The 25,120-nt window shown below is 40.3% G+C and overlaps 2 protein-coding genes across 3 annotated transcripts in view; one reads left to right on the top strand and one right to left on the bottom strand.

The window, feature by feature from the left end:
• The window catches only part of FOXK2 (forkhead box K2), a 41,030-nt gene extending 36,460 nt beyond the window's left edge, over nucleotides 1–4,570 (top strand). The window contains exon 9 of the mRNA XM_032209175.1: nucleotides 671–4,570. Within this exon, the coding sequence (XP_032065066.1) occupies nucleotides 671–867 (197 nt within the window). The 3' untranslated portion in view covers nucleotides 868–4,570. The remainder of the gene's footprint in view (nucleotides 1–670) is intronic.
• WDR45B (WD repeat domain 45B) lies at nucleotides 2,225–23,180 on the bottom strand. Of its 2 annotated transcripts, none has more exons than XM_032209178.1 (10): nucleotides 22,512–23,180; nucleotides 19,011–19,085; nucleotides 18,449–18,550; nucleotides 15,884–15,971; nucleotides 15,399–15,493; nucleotides 14,270–14,460; nucleotides 9,695–9,780; nucleotides 9,305–9,406; nucleotides 8,198–8,314; nucleotides 2,225–7,875 (listed from the first exon to the last, which is right to left on the bottom strand). In XM_032209178.1, exons 1-10 carry the CDS (start codon nucleotides 22,576–22,578, stop codon nucleotides 7,782–7,784), a joined length of 1,017 nt encoding a protein of 338 aa, XP_032065069.1. In that variant the 5' UTR covers nucleotides 22,579–23,180; the 3' UTR covers nucleotides 2,225–7,781. The 2 variants fall into 2 exon arrangements, with proteins under 2 accessions (XP_032065069.1, XP_032065068.1); XM_032209177.1 differs by having other exon boundaries at nucleotides 8,198–8,319; nucleotides 22,512–23,175.
• Nucleotides 23,181–25,120: the final 1,940 nt, after the last annotated feature.

The raw sequence follows: 25,120 nt of genomic DNA, 5'->3' as shown, positions 1-25,120 counted from the left end.
CTAATTGGCAAAAAAAAAGTCTTCAACTTATGTCCTGCGTCCTACAATGTCATAAGATGCCTTGCAGAGCTGAAGAAAAAGTTCAGCTCAAAAGGAAAGTGGAAGCACAAACCTGCTCCAAACTACCATGGTAGAAGCTGGATCTAAAGGAAGTCAGAGGTAGCAAAAAGGCTGCTAGGCTGCTTTGGAAAGCAGCTCTCAGTGCCTCCCCCACCTGTTAGGTAACAACCCACATTCCTTTAATGGTGGAATCAGGGAGAGCAGAGGCTGCTTCACTTAAGAGTTGTCACCAATTGTGACCTTAATGGGCAGGCTCCATTACAATTGTAAGTCAAGAACTACCTTTATCTACTTAGATAGAGTCCCTTGAATATGGCCACACAAACTTATTTCTTTTGTGGCTTGAAAGTTGTCCTAGTCATCTTTGGAAATTTACTGCTGATCTGCTATTGCTTTTAATTTCTTATATGATTAAGTACCGTCTTTTATCTAGCCATATACTTTTAAGGTAAATTCAAGTGCTGCAAGACTTTTTTAGAAGAGCTTAGAACAAATTTTAATCTGAGATTTGTGTATTTTAGGTAATGTAATACTTGGTTGCAGGGTAAGGGTTAGTGGTGATTTGTTTGGGTTTAATATATTCTCTCCCTTCCCTTCAATTCTTTTTCAGCTGCTGCAAGCCCATTACACATGTTAGCAACTCATGCATCTGCATCCGCCTCTCTTCCAACGAAACGTCAGAATGGAGATCAGTCTGAACAGCAAGACTTAAAACGGATCAAAACAGAGGATGGGGAGAACATAGTCATAGCTGTGAATGTTGAAACCCCACCTGTGGCAGTGAGTGAACAAAGCAACAAGAACTAGGAATGTGGAGGAATAATTCTTTTAAAAACAATGGTCCTTGGTGCCAAAATGAGACCTTTAAACATCTAAACTTTTGAACATGTTCTCTCATGGCGGGGAAAGGGGCCCTGTGACTTCATCTTTCAGCACTGAGAAACACAGGTGGCCTTAGAACTCCTTAATTTAAAAAAAAAATAGTCTAAAAGATCCTAGTCCGGAGGCTGTGACCCCTCCCCCTTCCATTTCTCCTTGCTGTTCCGAAGAGACGCTATACATACCTATACATTGAGAGTAAAAAGTTGGGGAAGATAGCAACTTTAAAAACCTATTTTAAAGATTGAATATTGGAATATATCCCAGCATGATAAGTTCTTCTTCACGTGATTGGATTTCAAATGATTGTATATTCCTCAAAGGGAACAGAGGCAAGGAGCCATTTCCAACATCTTGGCAGCTAGCCTTTCATAATGACCTACCCAATGCAGTTGTTGGTAGATATGCAGTATTTTGTTGTTCACATGTGGAATTAGAAATTTTTGATGTGTACTTTCATTTTTTTTTTCAAAATAATGGGGTCTTTGACATTTCAGATCACTCCATTTCTACTCCAGAAACTTTGGAATCACATACTACTTTTCATGTGAAATTTTGTTTGGTAAAACCGAATGTAGGGTTTTTTAACCAATGGAATGATTTAATTTTGTCCTGTTAAAGTTCAGATAAAGCTAATTTGTTACATCTGCAAATTTTCATATTTTAGCAGTTGCCTGATAAACTTAATCAAATTTTATTACCTTGTGTAGTGATCAAATGCTTCTTTGGGCTTGCATGTTACTGATTAGAAATACAGTGTAAATGAACTGTTAACTGACGTAAAGAACTGCTATGAATTTGACCAGAACTGCACTTATCTGTTTCTCTTTCTTGCTATCTTTTGCTGTTTGTTACTTTGTGTTGACTTTGTCCCTGGCAATTTTTTTCCAGTCTAAAGTAAAAAGAGTCGCATAATATTGTGTATGTTTAAAATGACACTGTTCATTTAGAAAAAAAAATCTTTATCACATGTCCTTTTAAAAAGATAAAAATATCTTGTCAGAGATATATTGAATATTTTTAAGCTAAGCATCCACCAATAGAAATATAACTTAATGAGTTTAACTTTTGATGTCCTAACGAGACCTTCTGAGGTCTTCATTAAAGAGTGGCCACTGTAGTTTTCTAACAGTGGCTACTTATAGTATAATGAAATAGTTTTTTTTTATATGTGTTTGACGGTTGGAATATTTTAAAGGTTTCTTCTCCGAGTTGTGAAAGAAGAATTCATGTTTTGTTACTGAACTAAACTAACAGCTGAGACTGTTCTTTAGTCCAATTCTTGTCCCTTTCACATATTTAAGGTGAGTTAAAGGTGAAGACTGGGCTTTAACCTTTGATTTGTCTTTTGCTTTTTTTTTTGCTTTTTGGGCTATAATTTATATGTTTTTATCATTTCAAGAAGAATCTGTATTTTGATGATGGACTGAAATAGCTTGGAATGGCTTACAATTTTAGTCAGTTTTTGGAAATGTTTTATCAGAAGACCAAATATGAGAAATCTGTACCAAGTATCATGTTATCCCACACGGTAGAGCTGCTGTTACACTGTCAATGAAGATAATACATATTAAACAGATTATGAAAAATTGATGTACACTAGCTGAATTTATAACAGCCGCTATGGCTGGGTGAAGCAAAACATTTTCTGTATCTGCAGCATTCTACTTTTACTGCTGTGGCCATCTAATTCAGAAGTAATGATATTGCATTATTAATAAAACATTTGGTTATAAAATTGCTATTTCATGAATAATTAGGAAAAATGATGCAAGTTTTTGAATAAAAAAATCTGGTAAAATGTTTAAGACAATCAAATGACTTATACTGAAGTTCTCTCATGTCACTGTAGTCTTCGTAGTTTATGAACTAGGTAGAGAAGTCAATACAAAATAATTTAATTTGAAGACTGTTAAATCTATTGCTCTTACCTTTCTTTCTCTGCTTTCATGGCTATTTTAAACCTAAGCAAGATGTTCCAGAAATTGTTGCTTTTTCCTGTTATTTCATTTTTAGAAATATGTGAATGCTGAAGAGTAAATTATAAGGCAGATTTACTATCTCCTCTGATGTCATAGCTCTTCTTCTATGACAACAGATACTTTCCTCCTCCCCACTCCCTCCAAGCTGTCCAAAATCTGTTCTAGAAGTTTAAGAAAACCCATGTTTCAGATTTTGAGGGCACATTGGCAGACATGTGAAAATAACCTTCATTCAGGGCAGGAGTCAAGCAGTGGACATGAACACAATGCTATGATCTCCAAATTACTTTTGTGATGGATGTTTGAGATACTTGTCTTAGCTTTATTTAAAAATAATTCCATCTACCTAGCAGACAGGAAAAAGAAACAGCCATACTTAAAGTTGGGAACTTTTCCTACAAATATTGCTCTTTTTCTTACCAAAATTTTAACACTCCGGTTTCTATAACCGAAGAGTTTGTATGAAAATAAACACTGGATAAATCTTAGTTTAATATTATAACTGTTTCATTCATGTTGCATTGTATGATAAGTACACATACAAAGCGAGAACTAAGATGCGCAATTATAGAATGTAGGGCTAGTAATATTGCTTATCATCCACTAACAATGAGGGGAATTATTACTGTTTTTTTTTTTTACCAGAAAGCACAAGATTTAAAATTAGCTAGTGGTACAGTGAAAAAGTATACGTAATTCTTAAAATAATAAAATAATAGAAAATCAGAAAATGGTATCAATAAATATTTACACAGTGGGTCTTTCTAATGTTTTGTACAAATCTTTAGGATGATGGAGCAATTTGTAATTGCTTGTGAGTTGAGAAGCCAGTTTGGAACTACTGCTGCCAAATATTTTTGTAAGGCAACAGTTTGAGCATTTTGTGGGGGTAATGGCCTTATTCGAGAATGGGAAAAGGGTAATTGGATCAAACATTTTAAGAATCATTGTATTAACAGCTGATTGTACTGAATTTCTGAACTTGTTGCTTTGTATTGGTTTCCAAATACTTTAGGGTATTGTTAATTAAGTTCATTTTAAATGACAGAGATACCATTTTTAGTTGTCCCTCAGATACTAGGGCATGTGAGAGTAAGGTCACTGTTTCATAGATGAAGAAATCTGATCTTTTATTGGTAGTATATCATAGCAGTAGTTTATTCATTGGAGTAAATTCAGTGTCAGGAAACAGCAGGTATAGCATCAGCTATTAGATTTCTAGATGATGGTTTCATAAAAGACTGAGCAATGTCAGAGCTTGTACTTGGATGAGAAATCATTTTTTTTAAAAATCCCAAAATTATAGATTCCACTGAGGCATCCAAAAAGAAAAAAATCCCATGGAAATTGATGGCAAACCACTTGTTTTTGTCAACAAAACTACATTAACCTAAATACAGTTAAATTTCCTGTGATATATATGAAGAAAGAATGTAGGTCGATTGCATTTCTTAGCACATATACTGTAACTAATAGCACATGAAATGTAGAATATTTCAAATTGCAGTGTGCTGAATTTTATTACAAGAGCGAGTTTGGCATCAGGTTAGAAACTGCAAGAACATGAATCTTAATCCCACTTTTGACAGGAAGCAAGCTGGGTGACTTTGGGCTAGGCAAACCCTCTCAGCTCTTGGAAAAAGGCAGCAATGGCAATCACTTCTGAAAATATTGCCAAGAAAACTGCAAGGAATCATACTATAGGTAGTCACCAAAAGTTAAGACTGATTCAAAGACACAAAGGAAAAAAAATAGAATCTTACAAGAATTGCTGAATTTTACTTTTTACCGTATGTACTTATAAGTATTTTTCCCTTTAAGCAGCCAAGGAACTAGCAGCTGGGTTTGTACAGTATTTGAAGCTAATGTCAAATAAAATTCCATTATTATGAATTACTACAATGCATGAATCCAATCTAACAATGCACTAATGTCCTTAGCAATAGATGACATAATCATGTCCCAATTATGTTTTGGATTCTGATAATCACGTCTCTTGGTGTTTATCTGATCATAGCAAACAGATTTTGTTATTTGTGTCTCTTTGTTCCCTTACAGGTCCTAACACAACATGAATTGGATACTGCCCATAAATATACATGCTACTTACTGTAAATTATTGTTACATTGCAAAGCCAACTACATATAACCCAATGAGAAGTTGCATCTCACTCCTAGGATGATTCTATTGAGGGAAATAATGTGCAAGAGGTTTAGGTATTTATCTCATCATTCATTAAACAGATTTGTTTACAAATCTCTTTTCAGACAGATTGAATTGTCTGAATAAATCACAATTGGATGGGTTCACACATGCTAAAACACAAAACAAACCATACAATGGTTTAAGCCTTAATGCAATGATATGAACCCAATGGCTAGCATATTCAAATGATATTAAGTCATTTTACCTGGTGAACCTGATTATTACTATCTTGTCTCCTTTATCCAAATTATTTCCATTTAAGCTCAATTTAGAATATATAGCCAATATAATTTGTTCTAGAAAAGCCTAGTATAAACGTAAAGAGCTGGCACATGTTATTGTGTGAATTATTTTGGATCAGGCAGAATGGCTTGACTGTTTGAACATTGTTTGTCTTAAAGCATCCTGAAGTTGGTCTGGCTCTTAAGGAGTCCGAGGTCTCATAAGCATTCATGAATAGCTTCTATGCTTTATATATTTGGCAAAAAAAATATTTAAATTGGATGTAGAAATTTTAGCAAAAATGTAGAAATAAGAGGCAATTTGAGAATTTAAATCATGTATTCTTAGTGTGACATAAAAACCTAGCAAACAGATACTATAATTACATTGAATTATTTTAATATTTGATATGAGTAAGTCAATGCTTGTTTTCATGGTTTAAATTTAGATAATTGAATAACGGCCCTGTCATCTGAATAGCAGTATTTAATGTTTAAAAGCCCTCTCCCATCAATATGAATTCTGGAATGTAAACAATTCCAAATACAATGAAAAGTAATAAGAGTAGTGGTTTAGCCTTGGGCCTCTAAACAGAGAAGCAAGAGTGGCTGCAGGAAGAAATTATTGCAGGTTTCTTTGTATTGCAGTCCCTGGAAGGTGGGGTAAACTGTGGAGACCCAAGATTGGGAAATGCTCATTCTCGGCTCCTATGAAATAGCTTTGATCCTGCATAGGTCACCCCCCCCCTTTTTTTTTTAAAAAAAGGGCTGTAGCCAACAGTGTCTTAGCATGTCATGAATACCCTATTTATAAATAGAGTTTATTTACAAACCAGTACTGAAAGCAGTGTGAATGGAAATTAGTAACTTGAAGTTGAACTTCAGACAGCTTTCAGTGCAGCACATTAACACTCGTTTACCTCAACAGTTTTTCCCTTTGAAATCGGAAAATCCAAGTTCATCAACACATTACTTTGATTGTAAACATAATTTCCCTTCAAGTTGAAGGGCAGTATGAGCAGACTATTATAGTACTTTCAAGATGAATTTGTAAATTCATAAAATAAAATCCCCATGTGTAAAATGTGAGATTTGTATTTCTTGAATTCTGTCAATCTTGGAGGAAGGAAGAACTTCATATTTTCAATAAAGAATAAATAGTTCTTCCTAAACATTTTGAGAGGTCTGAATCTTGGGTATTAAGTGGGAGCTGCATATGGATGACAGGAGTTGAATCTCAGGTAATATAACACATTTTTACAAAACTTAAGAATAAAAAAAGTAAAATTAGCATCAGCTTTGCTCCAATTAACTGAATACAGTAAATTAGTCACTTTTAATTAAAGAATATTACAAAAGATGTGCAAAATAACTTTCATGATTAAGTACACATTTAAAAGCAACATGCAAACCCACATTTGAGTATAGGTTTTAATTAAGTGAAAAGTTTGGGTGCTTTACAGCTGAATGCATTAAGCCTTCAATAAATTTTGAAGCATGTGTGCAAATGAAATTAACTGAAACTGCTGTAAGGTGGTGATAATTTAAAATTAAGTGGTCACATACATGTGTTCCAAGGGTTTTGAAAAATTAGGCATGTCCCTTTATCCCTTGTTCTAAAAAGGCATCAATTTAGTGTATTTTGACTACATAAATCTTGGAGGCTATGGAAGCAGAGCCTGGCATCTGCTCCCTGTCACAGAATTTTATTATAACCCCCTTTTCCCCCAACATAAGTACCAGAACACAAAGGACTAAATTTTAATAGTATGGAATGATTACATTCTAGATGGAGACAACACAGCCTTGTAAGTCCTCTTTGTTGACACTTCTTACCTGGCAGAATCACTGAGTTAACAGCACTTGATGTTGGTTGCTATAGAATATTTGGCACCTCTGATACATGACATGAATACCTACTCACAGCAATATGGAAACAGACTTGATTGTTCTATGTTTTGAGTTATTGCAACTCAGAGCAACTTTGCTACAGTTTCTGTCTGGGAATTCGGAGGAAACAATATCTGTAAATGCAAAAGCTGCTGATAAATGACTGGGATGCCATTTCCAATTAACCTGCCTGCTGAATCTAATCTGAAGAGTCTTCAACTGATCAAAACTCTTGATAACCTTTCTTTCCAACTTTATAATGTGGCAGGTACTCAGTTTCATGATATTTAACAGGGAGAACCCTCATTGAAACTTGAAGAGAAAAAGAACAGCAGCCAAAGTAACACTTAAAACCAACTGTGGAGAGCTAACATCAGTCCTTTGCCTTGTTCCAATTGTTGACCAGGTCAATCCCATCTTGAAGAGTGCTGTCAAATTAGCAAGTCAGAAGTTGTCTCTTCAACAGGAGAAGAATTGGGATGGAGATTCTGATAACTTGCCCCATCAAACCATACTTCCCAACTGTCCAGTCAAAGTTTGTCATCAGTCATTTCTAGAAACTGAGCGTAAACATCTCTGGAGCATTCCCCTTTTTGATTGAATAAAAATTTGTAGTAGCTGCCATCTGCACAGATTGCTAGGAAAAGAGAGAGACAGAGGTTTTTCAAGTCATTGCTATGAAAACAATTATAAAAATCACACATTGCAATGTAAGATGTGAAGAAGAGGAAGATGTCAACATCGAGCATCAAGTTAAATTCTCCAGATTATTTATACCGACCTCCCATTTTATTGCACTGCTTGCTCCATCCCTAACAGCTTCATAATTCATGTAACTTCATATTGGAATCTCAGACTACTCTGCGGTAAAGTCTGAGGACTTTGGTATATGTGTGTGTATATATATATAAATATATATAAATATAAAAATTTAGCATTTATTAAATCAGGACCCTTACCTAAGACAGAATTCGGCTCTGTTCCAAAGGCACAGATGCAGGGAGAACCCGAGGGAACTTGAAACTTGGAAAAACTCCATTTGGAACTGAAATATTTGGGCAGGAAGCTGGCAGATGCTAAGCTAAGAGATTAAAAAAAAATTCTTGAGTACCTACTGAAGTCAGGCACAGAAATAAAATAGATGCTAGCAGCTGCTGACAGTTGCAATTGTTTGTTATTTATTGGTTATATAAGCTTATTTAATTACCATTCCAACTTTTATGTATAAATGGTGCTAAAGTTGGCTGACAAACAAAGAAAACCACAAGAATACAGTTAGCAATGTGTCAAGGGTAGAGAACAGCAGTTGCTTTCAGCAAATAAATTAACAGTACCAAAATCTTGTCCACTTATGGCAGCCAGGATAACGTAGTGATCCAGATGCAAAGGGGAAAATATGATTGCCATTTCTTGGGCTCACATGGGACAAAATGTGCATTTCTGGCATCTCCAGAAACAATTATAGGAGTTGTGTTAATCTTAACTATGCAAATGTTATTGGAACAGCAAAATCAAATTCAAGGCTAAGGCCAGCATTGCATTCACCCAACTATGAATTGAAGTCCTCAAGGGAATGTAATTGAATCAACTGACAAAAAAAGATGAAGCTTTGGGCAAACATGATGACTCAAAGAGATTCAATATGTCAATCTGAAAAGAACAGGACCACAAGAATCAACTATAGCAAAAATATCAAGGGGATGTTATTAAGAATGTTGGATAAATCACAGAATCTACAGCTAAAAACATTCAAGAGTAATCACACAAATGCTCTAATAAAGGCAATAAGTTGAAAGGAAGATGAAATATATTTCAACCATTTGTAAATGAAATGATTAATAAATACATTTTCAGAAAAGCAATATTCAGGAAGTTTCCATCAAAAAATGAGATGTGCAAGGGAATCTCCTTCCCTTCTGGAAATGTTTTTAGTTTATTGTTTTGGGCTAGTAAGAGACAGTTTTCACATCCATAAAGATTTCCTTTCACTATCATGGCAAATAATCTCTACCAAACTTTCTTGGTCATTAACTTGACATTAATCCTGCTAGACCCAACCCCCTTACCTTGATTGCTTATTTCTTTTGGGATCCTCTGCAGCAAAAATGTGTACTGTGGCATGATCACTTGACACGCAGATAAGAGAAGCATCTTGGTTGAAGTTTATACTAATGGAGAGATCAGAAGCGACATATCTCTTTAGCCCATGTTTGTCATGGAACAAATTGCTTTCTAAAGACATCCTACTTCTTATTTAACTGTTGATCTGTTGGAATTGGGCCAGGACAAGTTTGAATCAATAAATAATTTTAAACATTAACAAATTGGAAATGGAAATGGCATGATATTTAAATAGTTTGCATTCAATGTCACAGGGACCATCCTCTCCATATGCAGTTAAAAATTCTCTATCACTCCTCCATTCTTTAATGATTACTCCGCAAAGCAAAACTTACCAGTATATATTGGCAGCCTGAGATCCTCTGCGCAACTCTTGAATTAAATGCCCAGATGACGTATCAAATATTCTTATAAGGGTCCCCTTGAAAAGGAATTGAATTGAATTTTATTATTTGCATGCCGCCCTTCTCCGGGAGGGACTCAGGGCGGCGAACAACTCAAAAGGGGAAAAAGGGAACATAGAACAGAATACAAATAATTAAAATAGGCAAGAATCACACAACCACACAAGTCGAGAGGGGAGGGGAACTCATCAACCCCAGGCCTGCTGGCAAAGCCAGGTTTTGACAGCTTTTCGGAAGGCCTGGAGAGAAGTGAGGGTCCGAATCCCTGCGGGGAGTTCGTTCCAGAGGGCCGGAGCTGCCACAGAGAAGGCCCTCCCCCAGGTAGTAGCCAGGTGGCATTGGCTAGTAGACGGAACCCAGAGGAGGCCAACCCTGTGTGATCTAATGGGTCTTTGGGAGGTAATTGGCAGCAGGCGGTCTCTCAAGTACCCAGATCCAATACCATGAAGGGCTTTATAAGTTACGACTAGCACTTTGAAGCGTATCCGGAGACTGATCGGTAGCCAGTGCAGCTCGCGGAGGATAGGTGTAATGTGGGTGTACCGAGGTGCACCCACAATCGCTCGCGCGGCTGCATTCTGGACGAGTTGAAGTCTCCGAATACTCTTCAAGGGCTGCCCCATGTAGAGCGCATTGCAGTAGTCCAGTCTTGAGGTCACGAGGGCGTGAGTGACTGTTGCGAGCGCCTCCCGGTTCAGGTAGGGACGCAACTGGTGCACCAGGCGAACCTGGGCAAATGCCCCCCTGGTCACAGCCGACAAATGGTGTTCTAAGGTCAGCTGTGGGTCCAGGAGGACTCCCAAGTTGCGAGCCCTGTCTGAGGGGCGTAAATTTTCACCCCCCAGCCTGAGTGATGGAATATTGACCAAATTCTTGGGAGGAAACACAACAGCCACTCGGTCTTGTCTGGATTGAGCACAAGCTTGTTAACCCCCATCCAGACCCTGACAGCCTCCAGGCACTGGCACATCATGTCAACCGCTTCACTGAGTTGGCATGGGGCGGACAGATACAGCTGTGTATCGTCCGCATATTGATGGTACTTTATCCCGTGCCGTCGAATGATCTCACCCAGTGGCTTCATGTAGATATTAAACAGGAGTGGGGACAGGACCGAACCCTGAGGAACCCCATATTTCAGGGGCCTAGGGGTCGACCTCTCCCCCACAACCAACACTGACTGCGACCTGTCCGAGAGGTAGGAGGAGAACCACAGAAAAACGGTGCCTCCCACCCCCACCTCTCGCAACCGTCGCAGAAGGATACCATGGTCGATGGTATCGAAGGCCGCTGAGAGGTCGAGAAGCACTAGGATGGAGGAATGACCTCCATCCCTGGCTCTCCAGAGATCATCAGTCAGTGCGACCAAAGCAGTTTCCATGCTGTAGCCAGGCCTGAATCCAGACTGAAAAGAGTCTAGAATAACAATCTTTGAAGTTGTGGAAAGCGATACTAAACCAATAAATTCTTCAGTCTTTTTAACTCTTACATGCACTTCCTGATAGCCATATATTGCCTCTGCACCTAAAAAATACATCTTGCCTGCATCTTCTTTTACTGACAGTTTGACCTTCAGTGAAATGGATGTTGGAACAGAAGACTGAATTCATAAACATATCAGAGCTCAGGCCTCATTTCCAAGGAATAGTTAGGGTGATGGGTGATTTTTGCTTTTGCCTTTAAGGAAAACTGATGCTGTGTTATGATCAGAAACTCTTAGGACAGACATCTATCTATGAACAGGTAAGACTTCTCTCTTTTAACATCTGTGAGGGACATACTCAATTTGGTCCCAACATTCTCCCAAGCCCACCTATCACCACAAAATTTAGTGACCAGCTGATCTAGTCAAACTGATCAAAACAGACTGCTGTTTAACTTCATTTGCCATTTACATTTATAATGCGTTTCCTCTGAAGATTTCAGTATTATATCCAGAGCCCTCATGGCACATTTGTTAAGTGCAGTAATGCAGGCAAATCTTGAACAGGGATCAAGGCTGACTCAGCCTTCTGTCCTTCTGTAAAATGAGGAGCCAAATTGTTGGGGGCAATATACAAATAATGCTCTACATTGTAAACTGGCACAGAGTCCTATAAAGTGCCATGGGACAGTATATAAATCTGAATGCCACTTTGATATACAGGGGTCACCTCCATTTTATTTTCATAACAACTCTGCAAGGGGGTCTGGGCTGACAAATAGGGACCCAAAGTCATTTAATGAACTTAACACTCAATTGGGAAATTAAACTTAGGTGCCCTTAGTTACAATCCAGTTCAATATCCTTAAAACTCTTTTCCAGTTTACTTGTAAACAGGTAGTTGTTGATTAACAATCACTTGTTCAGTGGCTATTCAAAGATACTATGGCACTTATCAAGTACTGGTTACGACCGATGTTCAAAGTTTCAACCATATCAGCACCCCTGCAGTCACATGATCATAATCTGGACTGTTGGTAACCAGATTGCATTTATGACAGTTGCTAGTGTCCCGTGGTCACAATTTGCAACCTTTCTTGTTGACTTTCCAGAAGCAAAGTCAGGGGAAAGTTAAAAGTTCCTTGGGTAAGTCTCACCTACCCATGCACTTCCCCCAACTCTCTTATGCCTGTGCTGCTGCTAGCTGGTCATCCACACATCCTCCCAAGCAGTGGTGGGTTTTAAAATCTTTTAGAACCTCTTCTGTAGGTGTGGCCTGTTTTGTGGGAGTGGCTTGCCAGCCATGTGACTAGGTGGGAGTGGCTTGCCAGCCATGTGACTGGGTGGGCGTGGCCAACTTGTAAAATGTGGTGAAACTCACTTAACAACACTCTTGCTTATCAATCAAAATGTTGGCTCAGAAACACTGGCATTTGAAGCATGCAAGTCTTAAAGCTGTCAAGTTACAAGACCCTTGCACCCCTAACCCTTTAGAAAAAAATCCCAGGGGTGTTCAAACTTGACAGCTTTAAGACTTGTGGACTTCAACTCCCAGAATTCCTCCTCCAGTCATGTTGGCTCAGGAATTCTGGCACTGAAGTGTACAAGTCTTAAAGCTGTCAAGTTACAAGACCCTTGCATCCCTAACACGTTAGAAAAAAAACCCCAGGGGTGTTCATACTTGACAGCTTTAAGACTTGTGGACTTCAACTCCCAGAATTCCTCCTCTCACTCTTCATCTTGATGATGTGCAGACGGGCGGGGGGAGGGAGCTGGAACCTGTTCTAAACGGCACTGTAGATTTGTGGAACCTCTTCTATAGAAGAGGTTAAAACTGGCAGGAACCCACCCCTGCTCCCAAGCCTTGTTGAGTTTCGACTGCGTCTCCCTGATCGCTCATGCACTTGTTCCTGCAGTAGCCACTCCCTGGCCCGCTGCACTATTCATGCCTCCCCCATCATTCCTACTCCCCCTACTCAGCAGCAGCCATTTCAAGCCCCAGGGCACACATGCCACAGCTCCCCTTCTTGGCAGCAGCCACCCTAAATCCCACTATGCCATATCTCCCTCACCACTCAGAGCCCACCACCTGGCAGCAACCACTTATCTGCCTGCTTGCAGACCCCCTGGGACTTGCAAGTTCTTGCCAGCTTCCCCACTGACTTTGGTTGTTGGAAGCTGTGAACAGGTGTTTGCCTTATGAAGGGAAATCCTCACTTAACAAAGGAGTGTGCAGGAATTGCTACATGAATGACATAGATGAAATTGGCTTTAAAGATTTTCCTAAACTGAAGTTTTAAATTGATGTAACTTTACACTTGCATGAGATAAATCATAATGTTATTTTTTTTAAAAAAAGATCAAATTGTAGCTTGCTAATGATGGAATCACTGAGATGACTTACACAAAGAATATAAAGAAGCCAGATCATTTACAATTTAATTTAGACCTAACAATGGCTAACTGGGGAGTATGGCACTCTTTGTCGATTTATCATAATCCAGAGATTTTAGAAATTAATTTCCCATTTTCCCAACACTAAAAATATAAACTGCTGAAGCCTTGATGACAGCCTGGAATCTAAGGTGGCCCCACTGATTATTCTGACTGATGGGATCCAGGAGAAGGGACTTCTCTGCTATTGCACTTGCCCTGTGGAACATCTTGCTTTTCAACCCTCAGCCCCAACCCACCTGACCTTCCAGAAGAGCTTAAAGACTCCGCCAGTTGGGTTGGGGTCCCAATGGGGAAGTATCATAGTAGAGGTGGTTGATTAAGAACGGATCTCACCTCCTCCCCACCATCCTGCTCCTGCCCTCCCCATCTTTTAATTGGGTCATGGCATTCTGGATTTTATATTAACTTACAGTAGTTATATTTTTAGTTTACATATTTATATTTTATTATTGTTAGCCACCCAGAATTACCTTGAAGTAAGATGGGCAGCCTATATATGTTATAAACAAACAAATCTAAGAATAACATGCAGGCTCTTATCAAGACACTATTTAAAATTTATATGAACACATTCAAGATTGTTGTGTGGCTTCCTAGTTAACTATATAACAAAACATTTTGCTTACTTTTTCTGATGCTGTAGCGATTCTTGTTCCCTGCAAATTTAGGGCTATACAACTCAAGATTCCTTCATGAGCAGGTATATCTACTGGAGGTTTTTCAGTGTTTGCTAGATCTACTATTTGCACATGTCCAGTATGTGTTCCAGGGAATGCAAGTAAGGAATTATTACTATTTGGACACAGGACACAAAGACCTAAAATAAATAATTGCAAGAATTAAAGAACTGTTATTTTTACTACAGTATCTCTCACATCATCCCATCTAAAGAAGTTTTCATGTCCTCAGACTAACAAGCCATTTCACAGAGTAAGCTACGCCTTAGGTTTACTGTGAGGTCCTTGGTCCTTTCTGAGCTTGGTGGTTTCCTTGCAGATGTTTCATTACCAAACTTGGTAACATCATCAATGCACTTGTTACTTTGGTAATGAAATGCCTGCAAGACAACCACCAAGCTGAGGGAGCACCAAGAAACTACATAGTTCAACCCTGAACTACAAATACATGTATGTCTTCTATTGGTAGTTTAGATTAGCAAAACATACTTCTGCATGTATAATATATATTGATATTATGTAGCCAGAAACTTTAATATCTGTATAATTGTGGTGGAATGTAGTCTGGCATTCCAGGAGGGAAGGACTGCATTCCATAGGGCAAAGAGGTAGTGAAGCATGGAAAGTTTGGTTGGGAGAAAGAGAGTCAAGGAGATTCCTCCTTAATGATTCCCAGAATGTATCTATAGCCATGCAAACAGTTGCTTTAGTTTGGCAAGATTTCTCTCTATAGGAGAGGAGCAATAAAAGACGCTGCTCAAAAGTAATTCCATGTGTCTTTGTTGGTTTTGGGGTCCTGGCAGTAATAAAACCTCAGAATTACATTTAGTGCCATATGATAGTGGAATCTTCCCAAAAGATTCCTTTCAAACCCCAAGATAAAGACAAATGGTGCTAAACCTTCCACCCCACGCAATGGTGATGACATACCTTTCTGAGCTAAGTAACAGAGCATTTGCTTTCCAATTAAAAAATGCCAGGTGACTACATGCCAAATAAGCAACATCAATTGACCTCCACAAGCATAATGCCAACAAAAACATCAGCCAATAATGGTTCTGTAATGGAGACCACGTACCTTTAGGGTTGTAGCAAGTTTCAAAGACATGTAACTGGTGAGGATTGTGTGTGAATGTGAAAACTTTAATCATGGAGTCCAAAACTACGACAATTCTGGAAGAGAAAAAGCACTGACATAGATAGTGTACTCAGACTGTACTAGAGAGCATTATGTCAACCCTAGACCAATTTTCCTCCTTTTGCTTCAGCTATTCCAGCAAAGCTTCCAAAATTATTTAAAAGTGTATCAGAATTTGTCATAAAGCAGGAGTTCATGGATCTTTCTGCCAGAGAGGTTCTGTAAGGCGGAGAATGATTTGTGTTTGCTAAAGCAGATCAGTACAGCATCCCTTCCTTTGTTCCATCGTATTCAAAACAGTTGAGTGTGTTAATAAATAATGAACACTCACAGCCTTTTCCTTCCTTAAAAATATCTAACTAATAGAACAAATCAAAACAATGATAAATAAAAGGAACTTTCTGTTCCACAAACTGAGCACTTACCTGTCCCTTCGCAGCTTAACAGCTTTGACTTCTGTGGAAAATTCTATTTCAATAACTGTCTTCTTTTTCAAATCATCCCAGATCATCACTGCAGAGAAGGAAGTATCTTATTAATTGTAAAACAAGTACCTTCAGCACTGACAGACTAGCTCCAGAAGGAAGTTATATTCTAGATTACCTCATTATATAGATAAAGCAAAAGATTCATATTCCAAATTTGGACAGGTGTATTTTTAATTCTGGGATATCTCCAAAAAATGTTGTTGGACTCCCAACTTTTGTGAGATCCAACCAGAATGGAAACAAATCGAAACTTCTATCACTTACAACTGTTACAAAACTCAAAATTCCCCAGCCTTGATACCCTAAATTTCTTTGAGCTATTCCTACATTGTTTTACAGATCCTATTCTTAAACCTTTTTCCATCTTTCCTCTTGTGTCCAATCCATTTCTCTAATCAGATTGCACCTTTTTACTGTACTCCTATTAAGAAATGCAATGTTTATTATTTAGTTATAAATAATATATGTAGACCCAGCCGAGACACAGGAGGATTACTTGGCAAATCATCTCTGGGTTGAGTTCCAGGATGTTGCCTCTGGGGATGTGGACAAGGCCATTCGAGCTGTAAGTGCCTCCACCTGCATTCTGGACCCGTGTCCCTCCTGGCTGGTTGCCAACAGCAGGGAGGTGACACATGGCTGGATCCAGGCGGTCGTGACCGCCTCCCTTCGGGAGGGGCACTTCCCCGCCGTACTCAAAACGGCGGTGGTGAGACCCCTTGGATCCAAGGATGGAAGAAACCATCCTTGGATCCAGCCATTTTAAACAACTTTCGTCCTGTCTCCAACCTCCCCTTTATTGGGAAGGTTGTGGAGAAGGTGGTGGCCTTCCAGCTTCAACGGGCCTTGGAGGAAGCTAGTTATCTTGACCCCTTCCAGTCCGGCTTCAGACCTGGTTACAGCACAGAAACCGCTTTGGTCGCATTGACCGATGATCTTTGGAGGGCCAGAGATGGGGGCTATGCGTCCATCCTGGTTCTCCTTGACCTCTCAGCAGCTTTCGATACCATCGACCATGGTATCCTTCTGCGACGACTGCGGGAGGTGGGGGTGGGAGGCACTGTTTTGCAGTGGTTCTCCTCCTACCTCTCGGACAGGTCGCAGTCGGTGTTGGTCGGGGGGCAGAGATCGTCCCTGAGGCCCCTAACATGCGGGGTGCCGCAGGGTTCGGTCTTATCCCCCCTACTATTTAACATATACATGAAACCGCTGGGCGAGATCATTCGGAGGCACGGGATAAAATACCACCAATATGCGGACGATACGCAACTGTATCTGTCCGCCCCGTGCCAACTCAATGAAGCGGTGGACGTGATGAACCAGGGTCTTGAGGCCGTTAAGAACTGGATGAGCGCTAACAAACTGGTACTCAACCCGGACAAGACCGAGTGGCTGTTGTGTTTCCCTCCCAACAATTTGGCTAATGTTCCAACACTTAGGCTGGGGGGTCAAATTTTATACCCCTCAGATAGGGTCCGCAACTTAGGAGTCCTCCTGGATCCACAGCTGACTTTTGACCACCAGTTGTCAGCTGTGACCAGGGGGGCATTTGCCCAGGTTCGCCTGGTCCGCCAGTTGCGGCCCTACCTAAACCGGGAGGCTCTCGCAACAGTCACTCGAGCCCTTGTGATCTCTAGGCTGGAATACTGCAATGGGCTCTACATGGGGTTGCCCTTGAAGTGCATCCGGTGACTGCAGTTAGTCCAGAATGCAGCCGCGCGAGTGATAGTGGGCGCACCGCGGTTTGCCCACGTTACACCCATCCTCCGCGAGCTGCACTGGCTACCTGTCGGTCTCCGGGTGCGCTTCAGGGTACTGATGACCACCTTTAAAGCACTCCATGGTAGTGGATCTGGGTACTTGAGAGACCGCCTTCTGCCGATTACCTCCCTCCGACCAATTAGATCGCACAGACTGGGCCTCCTCCGAATCCCATCCGCCAGTCAATGTCGACTGGCGACTACACGGAGGAGAGCCTTTTCTGTTGCAGCTCCGACCCTGTGGAACGATCTCCCCGTCGAGATCCGCACCCTCACCACCATCCAGACCTTTCGCGCAGCCCTCAAGATCTGGCTCTCCCATCAGGCCTGGGGATAGGTTCCCAATTTACCCGCCCGAGTGTTGACTGTTGAATGAAAGTTGTGTTTTATTATTTTTCTTTTGTTCACATTTTGTTTGTCTTTTGATATTGCACCCCCTTCCCTGTGATTGTAAGCCGCCCTGAGTCCCCTCAGGGAAAAGGGCGGCCTATAAATCTTAATAAAATGACAAAAAAAAAATGACAAATAAAAATCAAAACAGTCGTAAATAGAAGCACAATAGACCAGGGTCTGTTCTAACAAAAAACTGGTTTCATTATTCCCTTCTGAAAAGGTTAGAACTGCCCCCACATTTGTTTAAATTGTAACTACCCAGGAGAGATATACAATTCAGGTAGAGCACTGTGGCAGTTTTGAGACTGAACCCAAGAGTAAAACTACTATTTAATATTCAATATCATACCTTTATTAGGAGGATACTTTGGCTTTTTCCCTCCACCAACCAAAGCTAAATAATTGCAGCGAAACAACATTTCAACATGCCCGACACCTCCTTCTAGGAATTCTAAGGGACAGAGCAGGAAGCATATATATATATATAAAGTCAAACATTCAATGCAGAATTTACTAATGTCAGAATATAAAGGGAATTTCTCTTCAGACTTAACATTATGTTTAAACTTACATGCAGTACTCTACATTTTTGTTTGCCTCTTTCTGAGAAAATGTTCTCACTATCTTAGTGTGCTCAGAGATTTGTTTTTTTTATTATACATTATTGATAACTATTATAAGTCAGGAAGCAATAGTGCCATGAATAGTTAATGAGAACTGCCCTCCAGTTTTAGAATTCCCTGGCAATCAAACATTTTATTTTAAGGCTATTATCCTATGCAAAGTTACTTGGGAGCAAAATACAATACATTTATTTGGGATTCTCTTCAAAACTTTGAGAGACAAGATCATAACGCCAGTGGATTATTTAGAATTGAAAAGCAGCAATGGATACTGAGGAAGCATCTCACCTTGTTTCTCCTTCTCTTTGAGTGGATCTGCATTAAACACTCTAAATCCATTTTCCATTCCACATGCAAAGCATCCTAAAAAAAAAAGATTGCCAAAATAGGTATAAATGCTCTATGTTAACAATGAAGGAAGAACAAGACATGCTAAAGTGTACTTTGCATGCATCAAAAATACTGGTTTAATACCTGCAATTTTCATAATAAAGCAGCTTGCAAGCAAGATCTCCCGCCATAACCCTGGTGAGCATTTCAAACATGGGTCTTGTACTCTTTTGAAAGAGCTCTAGTCCAGTGCTGTACAACTGACAATAGGAAATAGGACCACCATGGTTATATATTCTCGCTCCTTTAATTCAGGCGGCACCATTTTGCCTGTTGCATAGATAACTATGGTGATTACGGATATATAAAAAATCGGATGTATGTTTTATATCCAATCCAGAAGAAACCACTGGATTCTGGAAGTACAACCAAATCCTTTCATATTGTCTGCAGAATCAAAACTCAAAGCAGTTTGGTTGTTTTGATATGCAGATGATGAAAAATACCGAGGAATACCTTTGGCTTTAGGGATTATAAGGCACAGCTGATGTATGTCAACCCTTCTTAGCAGTTCTACACACACAAACATACACATTTTTCTCCCTTCATTTAATTCCCATTGCCACAGATTCTCAGCATGCCTGGCAGGCCCATGCCCCCTCCAATCTTTGCAGGACTTTTCTTTCCTTCCCTCAGCTTTTGCAACAACTGTGTTTCTATTCTTTACTGTTCTTTAGCTGCAAGGAAGTAGCTCCTAATATAGATATTGCAACATACTGCCTTGCCAGCCTATCTTCTTAGTGTATTCCTTCCTCTGCTTCTTTTAGCCAACCATACTCCTCCTCAATTAATCTGCCCAGAACAGTCATACTTTGGTCTACATCAGGACAAAACAACCCTGTTTGATTTCATACACAGACCAAACCACCTAAAACTTTGTATTTCACTCAGGTATGGACAACCTGAAATTAGTTCTTCTGTGAATGAAATGATTTGTACAGAGAACATTTTGTAGATCCCTAGTGGTTATTGTCATTTTCACCATAAACAAATCAAAATCAGCCCTAAGACTTGTGTTTTCCATGGTTCTTTTCTGGCATTTGGGCTTGCTGGCTATTGAGTTTTACTTTCATTGTTACAATGTGTTTTTAATTTGTCCTCTATGCTACCTTGAATGGTTTGTAGAGTAGGCAGCAATACAAATAAAATAAATTGAACTCCTTTGTCACTCTGCTTCTCTCCTGGTCAAGAAGGAGCTTATTGCTTATCAATCAATTGCTTTCTTCTACTTCTCCTTCACTTTTCCTCGAGTTTGTTATCTGCTAGCCAGGCTCTTTAGGACAGGGTTTAATATTCTTTCAGAAAGTGCAATATCAGTGTTCAGAAAAATGTTCAGTAAAACTGGAAGAGCTCTCTCCTGATTTTACTCCAAATATACCCTTAGTGCCTCTTAGTTGGACAATTTGATAAGTGATGGCTAAACCTATCATTCAAAGCATGCCTAAAACTCACCTAACTCACATAAGGGTGAGTTATGGTTATTTTCCATTAGTGGGTGAATATTGGAGGAGAAACTAAATCTGGGGATCCATCAATCTTTTTTTTTACTTGTCCTGCTGTAAATTAAGCACCATTCACTATCTCTTGTTAGTGTGGCAGAATAATGATCAGCCACAGAAGTGGTACACATTAGCCACTAAAGTGGCTCAAAAAAATCAATGAATAGATTAATGGAAAAAAGACTTGCAAAATTTTTTTGGAACTGTGATCTTATATATGTTGATGGCAGCAAGACTACTGGAAGGACATTTAGATTCCCACTCTGGATGAATGGTTACAGAAGTTGATGGAGTTGGCAGAAATGGTTAAATTGATCACTTTGATTAAAGAAAAGAATATAAGTACTTTTGTTCCTGAAGATGAAACGTCAATACTTTGGCCACCAAATGAGAAGGAAGGACTCACTGGAGAAGAGTCTAATGCTGGGAAAGATTGAGGGCAAAAGAAGAAGGGGATGACAGAGAATGAGGTGACTGGATGGAGTCCCTGAATTAGTAGGTGTGAGCTTAAATGAATTCCAGAGCATGGTAGAAGACAAGAAGGCCTGGAGGAACGTTGTCCATGGAGTCGCGATGGGTCAGACGCGACTTTGCAACTAACAACTTTTGTTGCTACATGGAGACTGCTTCAAGACTTTGTGCTTGAGATGGGGGAAAAATGAAACTTTGATTTTGGGTTTTACTGATTAGATTGATTTGTTGTTATAGAACTGACTGGTTTATATTATTATGGAAAAGTAAAAAGTTGAGGTTCGATGCTAATGCCTTATTCTACTGGAATAGAGGAAGTCGGAAATCAACACCTTTTTTTTCTCCCTCCCCTCCTCACTTTTCTTTCCCCTTCTCCTCCCCACTGTGTCTCACTATTTGCTTTTGTATTTTTGTATTTTATTCTGTAATCCAATAAAATGTTCTTTTTTAAAAAAATCAGTGAATAGCACTTTAACCTGGCCATGAGGAAGACAGGGCTCTATTGAGGAAGAGCTGCAAGTCAGGATTGGTATCTATTTACACAGGAGAACAGTTAAATTGCCAATCTGCTGTAGAAAAGAAAAAATTGAGGGCTAAGTAAGCCCAGCAAACAAGCAACAAATAAAAATATCTGTCTATCTATCTGTCTAACTAACGAAATAGTCTTAAACAGCAAAATCTTGCCTATGCCAATAGTTCTGTCTCCTAAAAGCCTATTTATCTTGGGAAGGCACAAAACCACACAGAATTTCTATATAATACAAATTACATAGGCGTGGGATGGGAGTGATTCTTCACCATAAATCCGAACAGTTCCGCTAATCTCTGGCTTTCTTCATGCTTTCTTCTACTTAGAACTAGCCGATGGGGAACTGGCCTCTCCTACCCAATAAAACCTCCCAAGTCTGTCCTCGGGCACCGAACACACAGATGGATCGGTTGCTTTTCAGCCTCGCGTGTCTTGCGAGTCCAGGAAACTGGACCCAACATTTCGTAGTTCAATCAAGGCCATGTGCCGTCCGGTCCCTGCCAACAACCACTGCCCCAAACAATAAAAGAGAGCCGTAGCAGTTTCCAAAAAAAGAGAGGCAAAAATATCTGGGCAACAACTGAAAAGGCGCCCGGGCGCCCGTAGTACGTATGTGCCGAAGACCCAAAGCGGATCCAGAAGGAAAAGCTGCATGAATTCTCTGCCCGGGTCCCCAGCGCAACATTCAGCTTCCCGGCCTCTCGCTGACTTCCTCCTGGGAAACTGGGCTAGCAACCGACGCTCTTCCCCAAAAGCGGCTGAAGCCAAGAACCAGGGAGGGAAAAGGGAAACAAGCAGGCCCGTGTTTCCGTGCCCGCAAACGTCTGAAATGGGGCAAGGCGGGTAAGCAGACGACCGCCGTTCCTCCCCACCCCACCCAGCGATCCATGAGATCCCTACCGTGGTCCTGGTTGAAGCCGGCGAAGAGCAACCCGTTCCCATGCGGATTAACGGGGAGCAGGTTCATGGCGCCGGACGATGAGGAAAGGCCGCGGCCTGGGAAGAGGGTCGCTCACACCATCAGCCGAGGATCGGCGGCGGCGGCAGCGGCGCCACGATTCCTTCCGGACTAGATCAGGAGCAACGCGAGCGCAGAGCGCATCGAACCGCTTTCCTTGGCTTGCTGGAAGGGATACCAACGCCGTTTGAGCAGCGGTTTCCCCCAAATCAGTACAGCCAATACTACAGAACTGTAGTCTCCGGGCAATTTGCAGACGCTGCCTTGACTGCAGAGCGCATCGATCGAACAAACCCACCCGCCTGAGCGCCGAGCACATTCATGCTCGAGTTCGCCCGCTCGCTCGTTTCGGGTGTTGACGGCAGACTGTTGCTTTTCGCGGCGGGGAGGCAGCTCGATACACGGTTCCTACTTTTGAGTAAAACTACTTAGAATTATACTGGGAAAACCCAAGGTCGTAGTAAGCCCAACTGTCGCGTTCCTTACATCGTTCCTCCGCTCCTTACCAAATAGGTAAGGCAAAGACTTTGGAGAACGAGGAGCGGGCGGTAACACCGCCACCCCCTCTCCAGTTCAATGCAGCTGCACTGTGACACTGGCGCTCAACAGAGGTGATTTGGGGAGGAATACACGGGACTCTTAATTAAATAAAAAATCCCAGGCATTGGGGGCGGGGTTAAATATGCTTATTTAGATTCTGTATAAGCGGCTAGGACTTGTGAGAAAATTGTTGATAAACAATGAAGGGGTTAGCCTAATTTTTTTTTAGTCCAATCCCTCCAAACCACCTAATGTATGAGTTGTACGTAACAACCTAGGAGTTAGTGCTACTGAACGGACCCAGTTCTCTTTCCCAAGCGCATTCAAAGGATAGCTGGGTGGGGTAGAGCTGAAAGCGCTAAATAGGGTAAATAGAATAAATAATATAAGTAGAATGCAATACCACACCACACTGGCTTCTATTGGCTGGAAATTCTACTAGCTTAGTAAGTGAAGCTTGCTAGTTTGGCTAAACTTTTAGAGGTATTATAATTTTTATTCTTGGGGTTAGCAGAGGCTACAGAAAGCACTTCTGAGTGCAGGTGAGCATATGTAGTGTGAAACAATGGACAATGGCTATGAAATATCAATAGCACTTAAGACATATGTGCCACTTCATAGTGCTTTAAAGCCAACTCTAAGCGGTTTACAGAGTCAGCATATGCTCCCAAACAATCTGGGTCCTTTTTACACACCTCAGAAGGGGGAAAGGTTGAGTCAACCTGGAGCATTTTCAGGATCAAACTCCTGGCAGTGGGCAGTGAGCAGTCAGCCTGCATTCTAACTACTGTGCCACCACATACAAAATCCCTGTAATCTTGTACATCATAGTGGGGCTCCTTGAGAGGAAAAGCAGAAGTAATTTATGGGATGATTTACAACCCTTCCTGTCAGCTTTCCCATTGATTTTGTTTATGGGAAGCTGACAGGGAAAGTTGCAAATGGCAAACACTTGACCATGACTTGTTGCAATGTCATAATAAGCCCGGTAAATGAGCACCTGGATTGCTATCATGTGACTACAGGACTGTGCAAAACACAAGTTCATGGACTGGTCTTAAATGGTCTGTTCAGTAGAGTAATTTTGAACTGTTAACTAAGAAGTGGTTGTAACATAAGGATTACTTGTATACTTCCCTTGCCCTTTACTCCATTTTTTCTCCACCACCACTACTACAATGAGGCGGTACAGCAGGATTTGAGGGGAACTAAAACTGATAAAACATTTAATATAATGAGTTAATTTTGCTGTGACAAGAACAAGAATACTAGTTGCTACAGATATGTCATGTAAGTATTCATTGTGTTTCATGAAAAATGGTATTGATGGAAGACAACTAAAATATAGCACATGTAGATTAGATCTCTCCCCAGTAAAGATATTATAAACTAAGCAACAATAGCAACTGCAGCTATGGCATAGTATTATAAATAATTAGACCCCAAAGGAAATCAAAGTGAAAATCGAAGCAAAACTATATGGAAAAAAAAATCCATTTAAAAGGAAAAAAAAAATAAACAGAAAAAAAATCCTTATCTGCAGTAAGATCATTGCATTTCCTTCCATAAATTTCTAAACCACCCAAAGCTATTCAAATGTACTGTATTTCATTTGTAACTACCGTATTTTTCAGAGTATAAGACGCACCTTTTTCCCTCAAAAAGAGGATGAAAATCTGGGTGCGTCTTATACAGTGAACACAGCATTTTTGGCCTCCTGAAACCACGCCCCTTCACCAAAATGGCCACGCATAGCCTTTAGGCTTTGAGTGCTCCTGGGGGCTGGCGAGGGGAAAAATGAGTGAAAAACAGCTCATTTTCTGCTCATTTTTGCTCCCACAGCCCCCAGGAGCACTCTATAAACCTCCTAAAGGCTATGCATGCCCCTTTTTTGACAAAAAGGCCCATTTTGGGGAGGTCTGCGGAGTGCAAAAACATTTTTTTAAAAATTTGCCTCTTCAAAATCTTGGTGCGCCTTATACTCTGAAAAATACGTTAAGTCATTTGTAGG

This window comes from Thamnophis elegans, chromosome 2, assembly GCF_009769535.1.
Source record: "Thamnophis elegans isolate rThaEle1 chromosome 2, rThaEle1.pri, whole genome shotgun sequence".
Taxonomy (NCBI): domain Eukaryota; kingdom Metazoa; phylum Chordata; class Lepidosauria; order Squamata; family Colubridae; genus Thamnophis; species Thamnophis elegans.
The sequence above is the reverse complement of the archived record's forward strand: the minus strand, read 5'-3'. Positions and strand labels throughout refer to the sequence as shown.

Bases quoted from the DNA above. Each gene is read 5' to 3' on its own strand.
- WDR45B (XM_032209177.1), bottom strand. From the start codon at position 22,578: ATGAACCTGCTCCCCGTTAATCCGCATGGGAACGGGTTGCTCTTCGCC. The intron at 15,494-15,883 runs GTAAGTGCTCAG...TTTCTCTTCCAG, and splicing joins GTTAAGCTGCGAAGGGACAG to AATTGTCGTAGTTTTGGACT. The intron at 9,781-14,269 runs GTAAGCAAAATG...TTCCTTTTCAAG, and splicing joins TCGCTACAGCATCAGAAAAA to GGGACCCTTATAAGAATATT.